This window comes from Salvelinus alpinus, chromosome 23, assembly GCF_045679555.1.
Source record: "Salvelinus alpinus chromosome 23, SLU_Salpinus.1, whole genome shotgun sequence".
In the NCBI taxonomy this organism is placed as follows: Eukaryota; Metazoa; Chordata; class Actinopteri; order Salmoniformes; family Salmonidae; genus Salvelinus; species Salvelinus alpinus.
In genome coordinates, this window is record NC_092108.1 from 9,145,585 (window position 1) to 9,161,478 (window position 15,894).

At 42.7% G+C, this 15,894-nt stretch overlaps 1 protein-coding gene across 1 annotated transcript in view; it reads left to right on the forward strand.

Moving 5' to 3' along the window:
* The window catches only part of LOC139550167 (lipoprotein lipase), a 35,443-nt gene extending 20,289 nt beyond the window's left edge, over positions 1–15,154 (forward strand). The window contains exons 3-10 of the mRNA XM_071360855.1: positions 2,586–2,765; positions 3,427–3,538; positions 7,134–7,367; positions 10,841–11,083; positions 11,281–11,401; positions 11,697–11,870; positions 13,504–13,614; positions 13,915–15,154. Of these exons, the coding sequence (XP_071216956.1) occupies positions 2,586–2,765; positions 3,427–3,538; positions 7,134–7,367; positions 10,841–11,083; positions 11,281–11,401; positions 11,697–11,870; positions 13,504–13,614; positions 13,915–14,023 (1,284 nt within the window). The 3' untranslated portion in view covers positions 14,024–15,154. The remainder of the gene's footprint in view (positions 1–2,585; positions 2,766–3,426; positions 3,539–7,133; positions 7,368–10,840; positions 11,084–11,280; positions 11,402–11,696; positions 11,871–13,503; positions 13,615–13,914) is intronic.
* Positions 15,155–15,894: the final 740 nt, after the last annotated feature.

Here is a 15,894-nt window from a genome sequence, read left to right on the forward strand (position 1 = left end):
ATAGGGTCTGGTTAGTAGTACCCTATATAGGGTTTGGTTAGTACTGTACTACATAGGGTCTGGTTAGTAGTGCACTACATAGGGTCTGGTTAGTAGTGTACTACATAGGGGGTCTGGTTAGTACTGCACTACATAGGGTCTGGTTATTAGTGTACTACATAGGGTCTGGTTAGTACTGTACTACATAGGGTTTGGTTAGTAGTGTACTACATAGGGTCTGGTTAGTACTGCACTGCATAGGGTCTGGTTAGTAGTGTACTACATAGGGTCCGGTTAGTTCTGCCACATAGGGTCTGGTTAGTACTGCCCTACATAGTGTCTGGTTAGTACTGCACTACATAGGGTCTGGTTAGTATTGCACTACATAGGGTCTGGTTAGTTCTGCACTGCATAGGGTCTGGTTAGTAGTGTACTACATAGGGTCTGGTTAGTTCTGCCACATAGGCTCTGGTTAGTACTGCCCTACTTAGGGTCTGGTTAGTACTGCACTACATAGGGTCAGGTTAGTATTGCACTACATAGGGTCTGGTTAGTACTGCACTGCATAGGGTCTGGTTAGTACTGCACAGCATAGGGTCAGGTTAGTATTGCACTACATAGGGTCTGGTTAGTACTGCACTGCATAGGGTCTGGTTAGTACTGCACTGCATAGGGTCTGGTTAGTTTTGCACTACATAGGGTCTGGATTGTACTGCACTACATAGGGTCTGGTTAGTAGTGCACTACATAGGGTCTGGTTAGTAGTGTACTACATAGGGTCTGGTTAGTACTGCTCTACATAGGGTCTGGTTAGTAGTGTACTACATAGGGTCTGGTTAGTACTGCACTACATATGGTCTGGTTAGTAGTGTAGTATATAGGGTCTGGTTAGTAGTGTACTACATATGGTCTGGTTAGTACTGCACTACATAGGGTCTGGTTAGTACTGCCACATAGGGTCTGGCTAGTAGTGTACTACATAGGGTCTGGTTAGTAGTGTACTACATAGGGTCTGGTTAGTACTGCACTACATAGGGTCAGGTTAGTATTGCACTACATAGGGTCTGGTTAGTACTGCACTGCATAGGGTCTGGTTAGTACTGCACAGCATAGGGTCAGGTTAGTATTGCACTACATAGGGTCTGGTTAGTACTGCACTGCATAGGGTCTGGTTAGTACTGCACTGCATAGGGTCTGGTTAGTTTTGCACTACATAGGGTCTGGATTGTACTGCACTACATAGGGTCTGGTTAGTAGTGCACTACATAGGGTCTGGTTAGTAGTGTACTACATAGGGTCTGGTTAGTACTGCTCTACATAGGGTCTGGTTAGTAGTGTACTACATAGGGTCTGGTTAGTACTGCACTACATATGGTCTGGTTAGTAGTGTAGTATATAGGGTCTGGTTAGTAGTGTACTACATATGGTCTGGTTAGTACTGCACTACATAGGGTCTGGTTAGTACTGCCACATAGGGTCTGGCTAGTAGTGTACTACATAGGGTCTGGTTAGTAGTGTACTACATAGGGACTGGTTAGTAGTGTACTACATAGGGTCTGGTTAGTATTGCACTACATAGGGTCTGTTTAGTAGTGTACTATATAGGGTCTGGTTAGTTCTGTACTACATAGGTTCCGGTTAGTAGTGCACTACATAGGGTCTGGTTAGTAGTGTACTACATAGGGGGTCTGGTTAGTACTGCCCTACATAGGGTCTGGTTAGTAGTGTACTACATAGGGTCTGGTTAGTACTGTACTACATAGGGTCTGGTTAGTAGTGTACTACACAGGGTCTGGTTAGTACTGTACTACATAGGGTCTGGTTAGTAGTGCACTACATAGGGTCTGGTTAGTAGTGTACTACATAGGGGGTCTGGTTAGTACTGCACTACATAGGGTCTGGTTAGTAGTGTACTACATAGGGTCTGTTTAGTACTGTACTACATAGGGTCTGGTTAGTACTGCACTGCATAGGGTCTGGTTAGTAGTGTACTACATATGGTCTGGTTAGTAGTGTACTACATAGGGTCTGGTTAGTATTGCACTACATAGGGTCTGGTTAGTAGTGTACTATATAGGGTCTGGTTAGTACTGTACTACATAGGTTCCGGTTAGTAGTGCACTACATAGGGTCTGGTTAGTAGTGTACTACATAGGGGGTCTGGTTAGTACTGCACTACATAGGGTCTGGTTAGTAGTGTACTACATAGGGTCTGGTTAGTACTGTACTACATAGGGTCTGGTTAGTAGTGTACTACACAGCGTCTGGTTAGTACTGTACTACATAGGGTCTGGTTAGTAGTGCACTACATAGGGTCTGGTTAGTAGTGTACTACATAGGGGGTCTGGTTAGTACTGCACTACATAGGGTCTGGTTAGTAGTGTACTACATAGGGTCTGTTTAGTACTGTACTACATAGGGTCTGGTTAGTAGTGTACTACATAGGGTCTGGTTAGTACTGTACTAGATAGGTTCTGGTTAGTAGTGTACTACATAGGGTCTGGTTAGTAGTGTACTACATAGGGAATAGTGTGTCTTTGAGGTTTGCCCTAACGAACCTGTAAGTCATCCCTAATACACTTGTATCTTCCTGCCTTGTGTTCTAGGTGGCAGGTCTGTTTGAGAGCTGGATCCACAAGCTGGTAGCGGCCCTGTTTGAGCGTGTGCCCAATGCCAACGTTCTAGTGGTGGACTGGCTGGACCGGGCCCAGCACTACTACCCCAACTCTGCTGCCAACACCAAGCTGGTTGGAGAGGATGTGGCCAGGCTCATCAACTGGCTGGAGGTGAGGGTTTGATCATGATGCCGTTTTGGTACGATACTGTAATGATAATATATTGGATTTATACAAGGGCGAAAGTAGATGTAATTTCTTCCCGTAACAGTACCTCTTAATCATGGAAATCCATATAGAATCCCTATTAATTCAATAGGATCACTGTGGCACTAGTCTAAAGATTTGTAATTTAACTTTTAAAATGTATTACATTTTGACGTGGCACAACCAATCGTGATGTTTTCATCTGATTGTCAACCAATCACATCAAAGGGCTCCTTTACTAGGTGTACCCAGCGTCCGTTCATCCACGCGTAACATATTTCCAGCCACCAAACAGAGGTGAATGGAAAGAGACATCTTTTACACAAAATGGCAAAAAAAAGTGTAATGACATTTGGCGATTGTCATTAGGCTAGAATTTATGTGAGAAGAGAGAGAGATGGGGGGGTGATGAGAGAGAGAGAGATGGGGGGGTGATGAGAGAGCGAGATGGGGGGGTGATGAGAGAGAGAGAGAGAATTAGCAATGGAGATCGATGCAGTTTGATGTGATAGTCGACTGTTCTACCACACTGATCATTCCAGAACCATAATCCATGTGTTCTCTTATTTATGTGGATCTGAAACGCACCAATCCTCTGTTAAAAGTAAACGATACCTCCCCTCAGGTGGATCTGAAGTATGACCTGAAGAACCTCCACCTGCTGGGCTACAGCCTGGGAGCACACGTGGCTGGCGTAGCTGGAAACCTGACCAACAACAAGGTCAACAGGATCACTGGTGGGTAGGACTTAGATGCTCTCATCCCTCGTACGGTGCCTGTAGGAGCAGGTTTCTGTAGGACCAATAGAGACATATAACCATCTCTCAATCCACCTCAACTCTGCTACTCAGGGACCCGCTGGTGGGTAGGACCAGACCACAGCCAGATAACAGAGTAATATAACTGGTGGTTAGGACCAGACCACAGCCAGATAACAGAGTAATATCACTGGTGGGTAGGACCAGACCACAGCCAGATAACAGAGTAATATTGCTGGTGGGTAGGACCAGACCCCAGCCAGATAACAGAGTAATATCACTGGTGGGTAGGACCAGACCACAGCCAGATAACAGAGTAATATCACTGGTGGGTAGGACCAGACCACAGCCAGATAACAGAGTAATATAACTGGTGGGTAGGACCAGACCACAGCCAGATAACAGAGCAATATCGCTGGTGGGTAGGACCAGGCCACAGCCAGATAACATAGTAATATCACTGGTGGGTAGGACCAAAAAATATATATAACAGAGAAGTATGTGGCTCTGGGTAGGACCCAGCCCTCGTATGGTATCTGTCCATCTGTCAATCAACCTAATCACTGCTGTGTCATTAGGCTCTGTTCTAAACCTAACATATACAAGTTTTCCCTGAATTCTTTTTTGGTATTTACGTTGCACCCCTATAGCAGTTATAATGGTTTGTTGCCTATCAATTTGCAGTCACCCCACTTTGGTCAGCCAATCACTGCTTAAGTAAACACCCAACTCATTTCCCCTCCCTTAGAGTGAGTGAGATTGCCTAGACCTAGTGAGAAGCTGTACAGCTGTTTTTTGTTAACCAGTTGGCATCATGGAGTTTGCTGAAGATAGCATTGAGACTTGTTGGGGGAGTAGACGACGATGTCATCTATATAGACAAAAAAAGGTGACATCTCACAGTTTCCCAAGAACTCCCTACATCTGCCCATTTGAAAGGTCACTCCAGTATGCTTAAGGCCAATAAGCTTTGGGTAATGGCTTTAAACTGATACAGGCCCGAAGGCTTTTGGGTAATGGCTTTAAACTGATACAGGCCCGAAGGCTTTTGGGTAATGGCTTTAAACTGATACAGGCCCGAAGGCTTTTGGGTAATGGCTTTAAACTGATACAGGCCCAAAGGCTTTTGGGTAATGGCTTTAAACTGATACAGGCCCGAAGGCTTTTGGGTAATGGCTTTAAACTGATACAGGCCCGAAGGCTTTGGGTAATGGCTTTAAACTGATACAGGCCCGAAGGCTTTGGGTAATGGCTTTAAACTGATACAGGCCGATAAACTGATACAGGCCCGAAGGCTTTGGGGTAATGGCTTTAACATGATACAGGCCCGAAGGCTTTTGGGTAATGGCTTTAATCTGATACAGGCCCGAAGGCTTTTGGGTAATGGCTTTAAACTGATACAGGCCCGAAGGCTTTTGGGTAATGGCTTTAAACTGATACAGGCCCGAAGGCTTTTGGGTAATGGCTTTAAACTGATACAGGCCCAAAGGCTTTTGGGTAATGGCTTTAAACTGATACAGGCCCGAAGGCTTTTGGGTAATGGCTTTAAACTGATACAGGCCCGAAGGCTTTGGGTAATGGCTTTAAACTGATACAGGCCCGAAGGCTTTGGGTAATGGCTTTAAACTGATACAGGCCGATAAACTGATACAGGCCCGAAGGCTTTGGGGTAATGGCTTTAAACTGATACAGGCCCGAAGGATTTTGGGTAATGGCTTTAAACTGATACAGGCCCGAAGGCTTTTGGGTAATGGCTTTAAACTGATACAGGCCCAAAGGCTTTTGGGTAATGGCTTTAAACTGATACAGGCCCGAAGGCTTTTGGGTAATGGCTTTAAACTGATACAGGCCCGAAGGCTTTGGGTAATGGCTTTAAACTGATACAGGCCCGAAGGCTTTTGGGTAATGGCTTTAAACTGATACAGGCCCGAAGGCTTCTGGGTAATGGCTTTAAACTGATACAGGCCGATAAACTGATACAGGTTACCACTGTCTTTTCTTTGCCCTTCCCATCCATCTCAACTTATTTGTATAACTAAGCATGCCATTACCCACCTCAGATAACATAACGGTTCAGGCCAGGGCCGAAACCAAGGCAGTAACAACTCCTTATTTGACCTGTATCAGTTTAAGGCAATGCCTTTAGGCCTTAAGAACGCTGGAAGGACCATTCAGAGGTCCTACTGAACTAACTTCAGGTTGAGGTCAGTTTGAGGGAGTAACAACTCATGTTACACATGTTCTTTTTATCAGTGAGAACTTGTATGAATGTAAAATGACTATTTATAACACACAAAACAACTATTTATAACACCCAAAATAACTATTTATAACACCCAAAAGGACTATTTAAAACACCCAAAATTACTATTTATAACACCCAAAAGGACTATTTATATCACCCAAAATTAATATTTATAACACCCAAAAGGACTATTTATAACCCCTTGAAATTACTATTTATAACCCCCGAAATGAATATTTATAACACCCCAAAATACTGCTGTATAACACTCAAAAGGCTTGTACCTTGAACCATGTGTTCTAATACATCATGGCAGGCTGACACCACAACAGCAGGCTGACACCACAACAGCAGACTGACACCACAACAGCAGACTGACACCACAACAGCAGGCTGACACCACAACAGCAGGCTGACACCACAACAGCAGACTGACACCACAACAGCAGACTGACACCACAACAGCAGACTGACACCACAACAGCAGACTGACACCACAACAGCAGGCTGACACCATAACAGCAGGCTGACACCACAACAGCAGGCTGACACCATAACAGCAGACTGACACCACAACAGCAGACTGACACCACAACAGCATACTGACACCACAACAGCAGACTGACACCATAACAGCAGACTGACACCACAACAGCAGACTGACACCACAACAGCAGACTGACACCACAACAGCAGGCTGACACCATAACAGCAGACTGACACCATAACAGCAGACTGACACCATAACAGCAGACTGACACCACAACAGCAGGCTGACACCACAACAGCAGGCTGACACCATAACAGCAGACTGACACCACAACAGCAGACTGACACCACAACAGCAGACTGACACCACAACAGCAGGCTGACACCATAACAGCAGGCTGACACCACAACAGCAGGCTGACACCATAACAGCAGGCTGACACCACAACAGCAGGCTGACACCACAACAGCAGGCTGACACCATAACAGCAGACTGACACCACAACAGCAGACTGACACCATAACAGCAGGCTGACACCACAACAGCAGACTGACACCATAACAGCAGACTGACACCACAACAGCAGACTGACACCATAACAGCAGACTGACACCACAACAGCAGACTGACACCACAACAGCAGACTGACACCACAACAGCAGACTGACACCACAACAGCAGACTGACACCACAACAGCAGACTGACACCACAACAGCAGGCTGACAGTGTTCTGAATATATGCAGTAGTTACTAACTATTAACAACAGAGCAGATTATAGTAGTTCTGTTAGATACCAGTTCTCTAATGTCCCTCTCCCTGTCCTGCTCTCTCTGTCAGGCTTGGATCCGGCTGGGCCTCGCTTCGAATACGCTGAGCACCTAAACCGCTTGTCTCCTGACGATGCAACATTTGTGGACGTCCTCCACACCAACACCAGGGGGTCTCCAGATCTCAGTATCGGTATCCAGAGACCCGTGGGCCACGTGGACATCTACCCCAACGGAGGAACCGCGCAGCCAGGCTGCTCCTTCCGGCACACCGTAGACATGATGAGAAGCTTTGGCCTCCACAGTGAGTAGACCCAGGCTTCACTCCAACTCCCACAAACCCTCACACTGTAGTTCAATAGAACTAGGCATCTACAGTGAGAAGACACAGGCTTAACTCCAACTCCAACTCCAACTCCCACAAACCCTCACACTGTAGTTCAATAGATCTAGGCATCTACAGTGAGAAGACACAGGCTTAACTCCAACTCCCACAAACCCTCACACTGTAGTTTAATAGAGTACCACAGTATGAGTCATAATACCCATAAAATATCAAATCAAATCAACATAAAAAAGGTTGGCCTCATACACATATTTAGTAGATGTTATTGCGGGTGTAGCGAAATGCTTGTGTTCCTAGGTCCAACAATGCAGTAGTATCTAACAATTCACAACAATTAACAAGTCTAAAAGTAAAAGAATGGAATTAACAAATATATAAATATTAGGACGAGCAATGTCGGAGTGGCATTGACTAAAATACAGTAGAATAGAATACAGCATATACATGTACAGTGGGGAGAACAAGTATTTGATACACTGCCGATTTTGCAGGTTTTCCTACTTACAAAGCATGTAGAGGTCTGTAATTTTTATCATAGGTACACTTCAACTGTGAGAGACGGAATCTAAAACAAAAATCCAGAAAATCACATTGTGTGATTTTTAAATAATTAATTTGCATTTTATTGCATGACATAAGTATTTGATACATCAGAAAAGCAGAACTTAATATTTGGTACAGAAACCTTTGTTTGCAATTACAGAGCTCATACGTTTCCTGTAGTTCTTGACCATGTTTGCACACACTGCAGCAGGGATTTTGGCCCACTCCTCCATACAGACCTTCCCCAGATCCTTCAGGTTTCGGGGCTGTCGCTGGGCAATACGGACTTTCAGCTCCCTCCAAAGATGTTCTATTGGGTTCAGGTCTGGAGACTGGCTAGACCACTCCAGGACCTTGAGATGCTTCTTACGGAGCCACTCCTTAGTTGCCCTGGCTGTGTGTTTCGTTTCGTTGTCATGCTGGAAGACCCAGCCACGACCCATCTTCAATGCTCTTACTGAGGGAAGGAGGTTGTTGGCCAAGATCTTGCGATACATGGCCCCATCCATCCTCCCCTCAATACGGTGCATTCGTCCTGACCCCTTTGCAGAAAAGCATCCCCAAAGAATGATGTTTCCACCTCCATGCTTCACGGTTGGGATGGGTTCTTGGGGTTGTACTCATCATCCTTCTTCCTCCAAACACGGCGAGTGGAGTTTAGACCAAAAAGCTCTATTTTTGTCTCATCAGACCACACGACCTTCTCCTATTCCTCCTCTGGATCATCCAGATGGTCATTGGCAAACTTCAGACGGGCCTGGACATGCGCTGGCTTGAGCAGGGGGACCTTGCATGCGCTGCAGGATTTTAATCCATGATAGCGTAGTGTGTTACTAATGGTTTTCTTTGAGACTGTGGTCCCAGCTCTCTTCAGGTCATTGACCAGGTCCTGCTGTGTAGTTCTGGGCTGATCCCTCACCTTCCTCATGATCATTGATGCCCCACGAGGTGAGATCTTGCATGGAGCTCCAGACCGAGGGTGATTGACCGTCATCTTGAACTTCTTCCATTTTCTAATAATTGCGCCAACAGTTGTTGCCTTCTCACCAAGATGCTTGCCTATTGTCCTGTAGCCCATCCCAGCCTTGTGCAGGTCTACAATTTTATCCCTGATGTCCTTACACAGCTCTCTGGTCTTGGCCATTGTGGAGAGGTTGGAGTCTGTTTGATTGAGTGTGTGGACAGGTGTCTTTTATACAGGTAACGAGTTCAAACAGGTGCAGTTAATACAGGTAATGAGTGGAGAACAGGAGGGCTTCTTAAAGAAAAACTAACAGGTCTGTGAGAGCCGGAATTCTTACTGGTTGGTAGGTGATCAAATACTTATGTCATGTAATAAAATGCAAATTAATTACTTAAAAATCATACAATGTGATTTTCTGGATTTTTGTTTTAGATTTCGTCTCTCACAGTTGAAGTGTACCTATGATAAAAATTACAGACCTCTACATGCTTTGTAAGTAGGAAAACCTGCAAAATCGGCAGTGTATCAAATACTTGTTCTCCCCACTGTATATGAAATGAGTAAAGCAGTATGTAAACATTATTAAAATGACCAGTGATTCCATGTCTATGTATGTAGGGCAGCAGAGAGCGGTCAAACAAGGAAATGGTTTCAATCATTTCTCCACCATTCATTTTTCCCATAGGGCGTAACATTTTGATAACCATGGTAAGTCTCTCTAGGACAAGGTGACTTTTATCATTTGCCTGTATTTACCTCCAAAATGAAATGCTAATTAGCTGCTAATGTGGCTATCATAAAGAACTACAAATACCATGATGATCAGGATGAGACTGCCGAATCAAGGGAAAGGTAAGAATCTCTGGATTAACTATCTAATGTTAGCTAAATTTAGTAATGACTTTACAATTACATTTACAATTCTGTGAACTGTCTTGTGCAAGTTTTAAATTGACACAATACTTCTTTAGCAAAGGTGTCAGCTAGAGATGACGTGCAGGAACTGGCAGGGATTTGTAGTCTGGCATGATGTCTACTTTGATGATAATTAGCAATTTCGAATCTGAGAGTAAATAAAGCCGAATATATTGATAAAAGTCACCTTGTCCAAGAAAGATTTACATGGTTATCAAAATGTCACTCCAGGGTAAGCCTACATGAAACACAGCCCTTGTTTTAAGTGTTTCTAAAATTCCCTATGAGAAAAATAAATGGAGGAAAAACGATTGGAACCATTTCCCTGTTTGACCGCTAGGTTTTATGGGTATTATGACACCTCCACCGTAGGGCTCTGTAGAACTAGGCATCTACAGTAAGTAGACCCAGGCTCAACTCCAAATCCCACAAACAATCACATTGTCGTCTGATAGAACTATATCTACAGTCATAGAATTCCATACATAATTATTGGATTTCTCTACCTGGTATCTAAGTAGACTTATCAGACTTAGCCTTGTCCTCAACCAACCCTGGATTCACACTGTGGTGATTTAAAAAATAAATAAAAATCATTACACAAGTATAGGACAAAAAAAACACACACAAGAGAACATCATTGTTTCCCAATCTGTTTTTCATTGACCTTCAGATGTGCCTGTTGCACATTTACGTTGTATTTCAGCATTACAACATCTGATTCTATCCAACTCATCATCAAGACTTTACGTGTTGAATGAAACGTACTAATGCTGGAACGGAACAGAATGTTCAAAACAGCCGGGAGTCCAAGAGGAATGGATTGGGTAACGCTGATGTTTTTTAGTTTGTAGTTCAACACAACAGTACAGTGTGGCGATTAGTAGTAAGAGGACACTCGCTCTGCATTGGTGTTCTGAAGGTGAACATAATGTCCGACACACATCACTCATAACTATTCCTCTCCTGTGCCATACCCTGCATTTATTTATTTATTTTATTGAAACAGACATGGATCAGATCGTGAAGTGCGCCCACGAGCGCTCTGTGCACCTGTTCATCGACTCGCTGGTGAACAAACAGCAGCAAAGCATGGCCTACCGCTGCAACTCCAAAGACGCGTTCAACAGGGGCCTGTGTCTCAGTTGCCGTAAGAACCGCTGCAACAACCTGGGCTTCGGGGTCAACAAGATACGCACCACCAGGAGCGCCAAGATGTACCTGAAGACCGGCGCCAGTATGCCCTTCAAAGGTGGGTTGGTGAATCTGTTAAACAGCTGATTGATAGCTGGGTCGGTGTGTTCCTAAACAATGCAGATCAAACTGAGAAAGCTCGTCAAAGTTCCGTATTGTAGTTTCTAGGTTCCACTCCTTCTTATTCTTCTTCTTTTACTTCTTCTTCTTCTTGTTTATGATGCGTAAACAATCTGTCCTGTTCTCCACCCTCAGTCTTCCACTACCAGATAAAGTTCCATGTCTTCAAGCAGCAGAACCTGAGTCTGAACGAGCAGCCCTTCATAGTGTCTCTTTATGGAACCCGCGGAGAGAAGGAGGACGTCCAACTCATTCTGTAAGCAGCTCTGCTAAACATTCAACTTCTTACAATTTAGTACCAAGTTATGTCTTTTTTTTGGTTAATTTTCTGTTTAGTTTACAGTCGATTTACATTAGGTTACTTCAGTGTTACTTTACATTGTCTATTGAAATGGTACAGTGAAGTTGTGCGTAATTCCCGTGCACTGCTGATTTATAATAGAGCAAAACAAATAATTATTTCTGGCCCAGCACCCCGTTTTAAAAGTTCTGGTTGTTTTATTTCATATGCGTTTACCTAACTATGCTAACCCCCCCCCCCCCCAACACAGGTCCAACGTGACCACCAACACCACTGTGTCCTTCCTACTGACCACTGACGTAGACCTGGGAGAGCTGCTGAGAGTCACGCTGCAGTGGGACAGTGACTCTTACTTCTCTTTCTTCAACTCAAACGAGTTCATGATCCGCAGGATTAGAGTCAAAATGGGAGAGACCCAGTCCAAGTCAGCATCTACTTTCATCTGTCTTCTGCAGTCTACCATATCTATCTCTTGTATATGAACTTACCTTAGGGAACTACTTGATTGACTTAACTCTAGTAGAGTAGAGTAGAGTAGAGTAGAGTAGAGTAGAGTAGAGTAGAGTAGAGTAAAGTAGAGTAGAGTAGAGTACTGTAGAGTACAGTAGAGTAGAGTACAACACAGTACAGTAGAGTGGGCTGAAAAGTTTACTTGACTCGACTCTGTTCTACTCCGCTCTACTCTACTGTACTGTACTGTATTCTACTGTACTCTGCTATACTGTACTGTACTGTACTCTATTCTATTCTACCCTACTCTACCCTATTCTACCTTACTCTACTCTATTCTATTCTACTCTACTTTATTCTACACTACTCTACTCTATTCTACTCTACTCTACCCTATTCTATTCTACCCTACTCTATTCTAACCTACTCTACTGTACCCTACTCTACTCTACTCTACTCTACTGTACTCTGCTATACTGTACTGTACTCTACTCTATTCTATTCTACCCTACTCTACCCTATTCTACCCTACTCTACTCTATTCTATTCTACCCTACCCTACTCTACTCTATTCTACCCTACTCTACTCTACCCTACTCTATTCTACCCTACTCTACTCTATTCTACCCTACTCTACTCTATTCTACCCTACTCTACTCTACTCTACTCTATTCTACCCTACTCTACCCTACTCTATTCTACCCTACTCTACCCTACTCTATTCTACCCTACTCTACTCTATTCTACCCTACTCTACTCTACTCTACTATACTCTACCCTACTCTACTCTACTCTATTCTACCCTACTCTACTCTACCCTACTCTACTCTAATCTACCCTACTCTACTCTACTCTACCCTACTATACTCTACCCTACTCTACTCTATTCTACCCTACTCTACTCTATTCTACCCTACTCTACTCTATTCTACCCTACTCTATTCTACCCTACTATACTCTACTCTACTCTACTCTACTCTATTCTACCCTACCCTACTCTATTCTACCCTACTCTATTCTACCCTACTATACTCTACCCTACTCTACTCTATTCTACCCTACTCTACTCTATTCTACCCTACTCTATTCTACCCTACTCTACTCTATTCTACCCTACTCTACTCTATTCTACCCTATTCTACTGTACCCTACTATACTCTACCCTACTCTACTCTATTCTACCCTACTCTATTCTACCCTACTCTACTCTATTCTACCCTACTCTACTCTATTCTACCCTATTCTACTGTACCCTACTATACTCTACCCTACTCTACTCTATTCTACCCTACTCTATTCTACCCTACTCTACTCTATTCTACCCCACTCTACTCTATTCTACCCTATTCTACTGTACCCTACTATACTCTACCCTACTCTACTCTACTCTATTCTACCCTACTCTACTCTATTCTACTCTACTCTACTCTACCCTATTCTACTGTACCCTACTATACTCTACTCTACCCTACTTTACTCTACTGTACTCTGCTATACTGAACTCTACTCTAGTCAACAATCCACAGTGATTATCTTGAGTTGAGATGAATGGAGTGATTTTAAGTGTATGTGTGTATGATGGTGATTGTGACTTTCTTCTCCTGCAGGGTGATTTTCAGAGCGGAAAGTGACGGGAAGTTTGCTCACCTGGTCCAAGGAGGTGACCCTGTGACCTTCACCAAGTCTAAAGAGGATCAGAACAGCAGGACGCATGAGAGGTAAGAGACTCGGTGACACTGACTTGGTTCATTTAATTTATTACACAAGAGAAAAAATATACAGCTACAAAACAATGCAATGGCAATTCACTCATCAAAAATAATCAAGTATAACATAAAATATTATAGGATAACACAAAGAAGTATCTTATTTCCATTGGTCGGTTTCAATATAGTTAGGGAGTTCTTCCTGACCATGTGACTAACGGGAGCAGGAAAAGAGATATGACATGATCAGTTGCAGCCCACCCAATGACATACTTCCTTTGCCCAACCCTATGTGTTTGTGTCTGTTTGCAGAATCCACAGACTGAAGATGAAGGGCAGCTTCTTCAAACAAGGCCTGAACGACGCTGCCCCAGACACATCGCCATCGTCGTCATCGTTACCACCATCACCAGAGCATTGAGGTCATATACTGTAGATATTACTGTAGTAACTGGTTAGTAGAAGAGTGTACCCTCTGGTTAAGTGTATGTATGGGCGAGTCTCAAATGACTCCCTATTCCCCATACGGTGGCCCCCTACGTACCCGGGTCATGATCTGCATCGAGGATTCGAGTTACGTTCTCAAATCTCAAGTCAGGATTTCGGCCAAAGATCTGTAGAAGTGTTTGAGAGAGCCAACACAGCATAGTCCGGGGTCAACATAATAGTGTAAAAACAGTATATGTTTATATAATAATATATATATGGTTTTACATTCCAATCAAGAAGTTAAACTGGGTTTGGTATGTTCTCCTTCATAACAGTCTGAAAACGGGATGATGGACTTCATGATAGTGTGATTTCTTTGTTCCTTTCATTGTGTATTTAGATATGTGACGTTTCTTTAATTAAAATATATCTTACTGAATTGTTATTTATCACACATATATCCTTTATATATATATATATATATATTATTTTTTATTATTATAATTGACTTTGTCAACCCTTTTAGCTGTTATAGTTTTTGAATTAAAGGTATCAAAGTTTAGGATGCGAGTAATATATTTACATTAGTATTGTAAACACGTATTTTTTTTTTGTTGTGTGTGCCAATTGTGTTACAACGCTGTGAAATCCAAGTCACCTGACGGTAATACTGATCAGCACAGGACACTTTACAGGTTGTCAATAACCCAGGTCACCGTATTGAAGGAAATCTAATATGTATCCCAAATAGCACCCCTATTCCCTATATAGTGCACTATGGGCCCTGGTCAAAAGTAGTGCACTATATAGGGAATAGGGTGCCCTTTAAGACGCAGACCTATTGTATACATTCAGCAGTTCACCCAGCTACACATGGTTGCCATAATACATTATAGACCTTTTGGAAGTTAAATATTTTCTGTCTTTGTAAATGATTGATGAAATGTCCCTTAACAAGAAAGAAAATAACAATATTGGCGGATGGGCAGTGTAGTATGTAGACAATATCGGTTGTATATAATTTATCATTTAGATTGTATGTAATGGTTTGTTTCCGGTGGTAAGTCTGCTTTTTAAAGCCTATATTTAAATGTTTTGATCCCAATAAACACTATAGCTTGGATTTGATTGAGTTTCTGGTCGAGTTCTTGAGTCAGTTACTGTACGTACCATTTGGAAACATTTTGGGAGTGGGTGACTGCACCTCTTCATCTCAAATGCTCATCGGCGTCACATTACACATGCTTTCCACCTCAAGGAATACTTCACCCAGTGGAATAGTTGAACTCTGTATAATACTGAGTAATGGTCATGGTTTAATCAGAACTACAATACTGAATAATGGTCATGGTTTAATCACAACTACAATACTGAATAATGGTCATGGTTTAATCAGAACTACAATACTGAATAATGGTCATGGTTTAATCAGAACTACAATACTGAATAATGGTCATGGTTTAATCACAACTACAATACTGAATAATGGTCATGGTCTAATCACAACTACAATACTGAATAATGGTCATGGTTTAATCACAACTACAATACTGAATAATGGTCATGGTTTAATCAGAACTACAATACTGAATAATGGTAATGGTTTAATCACAACTACAATACTGAATAATGGTAATGGTTTAATCAGAACTACAATACTGAATAATGGTCATGGTTTAATCACAACTACAATACTGAATAATGGTCATGGTTTAATCACAACTACAATACTGAATAATGGTCATGGTTTAATCAGAACTACAATACTGAATAATGGTCATGGTTTAATCAGAACTACAATACTGAATAATGGTCATGGTTTAATCAGAACTACAATACTGAATAATGGTCATGGTTTAATCA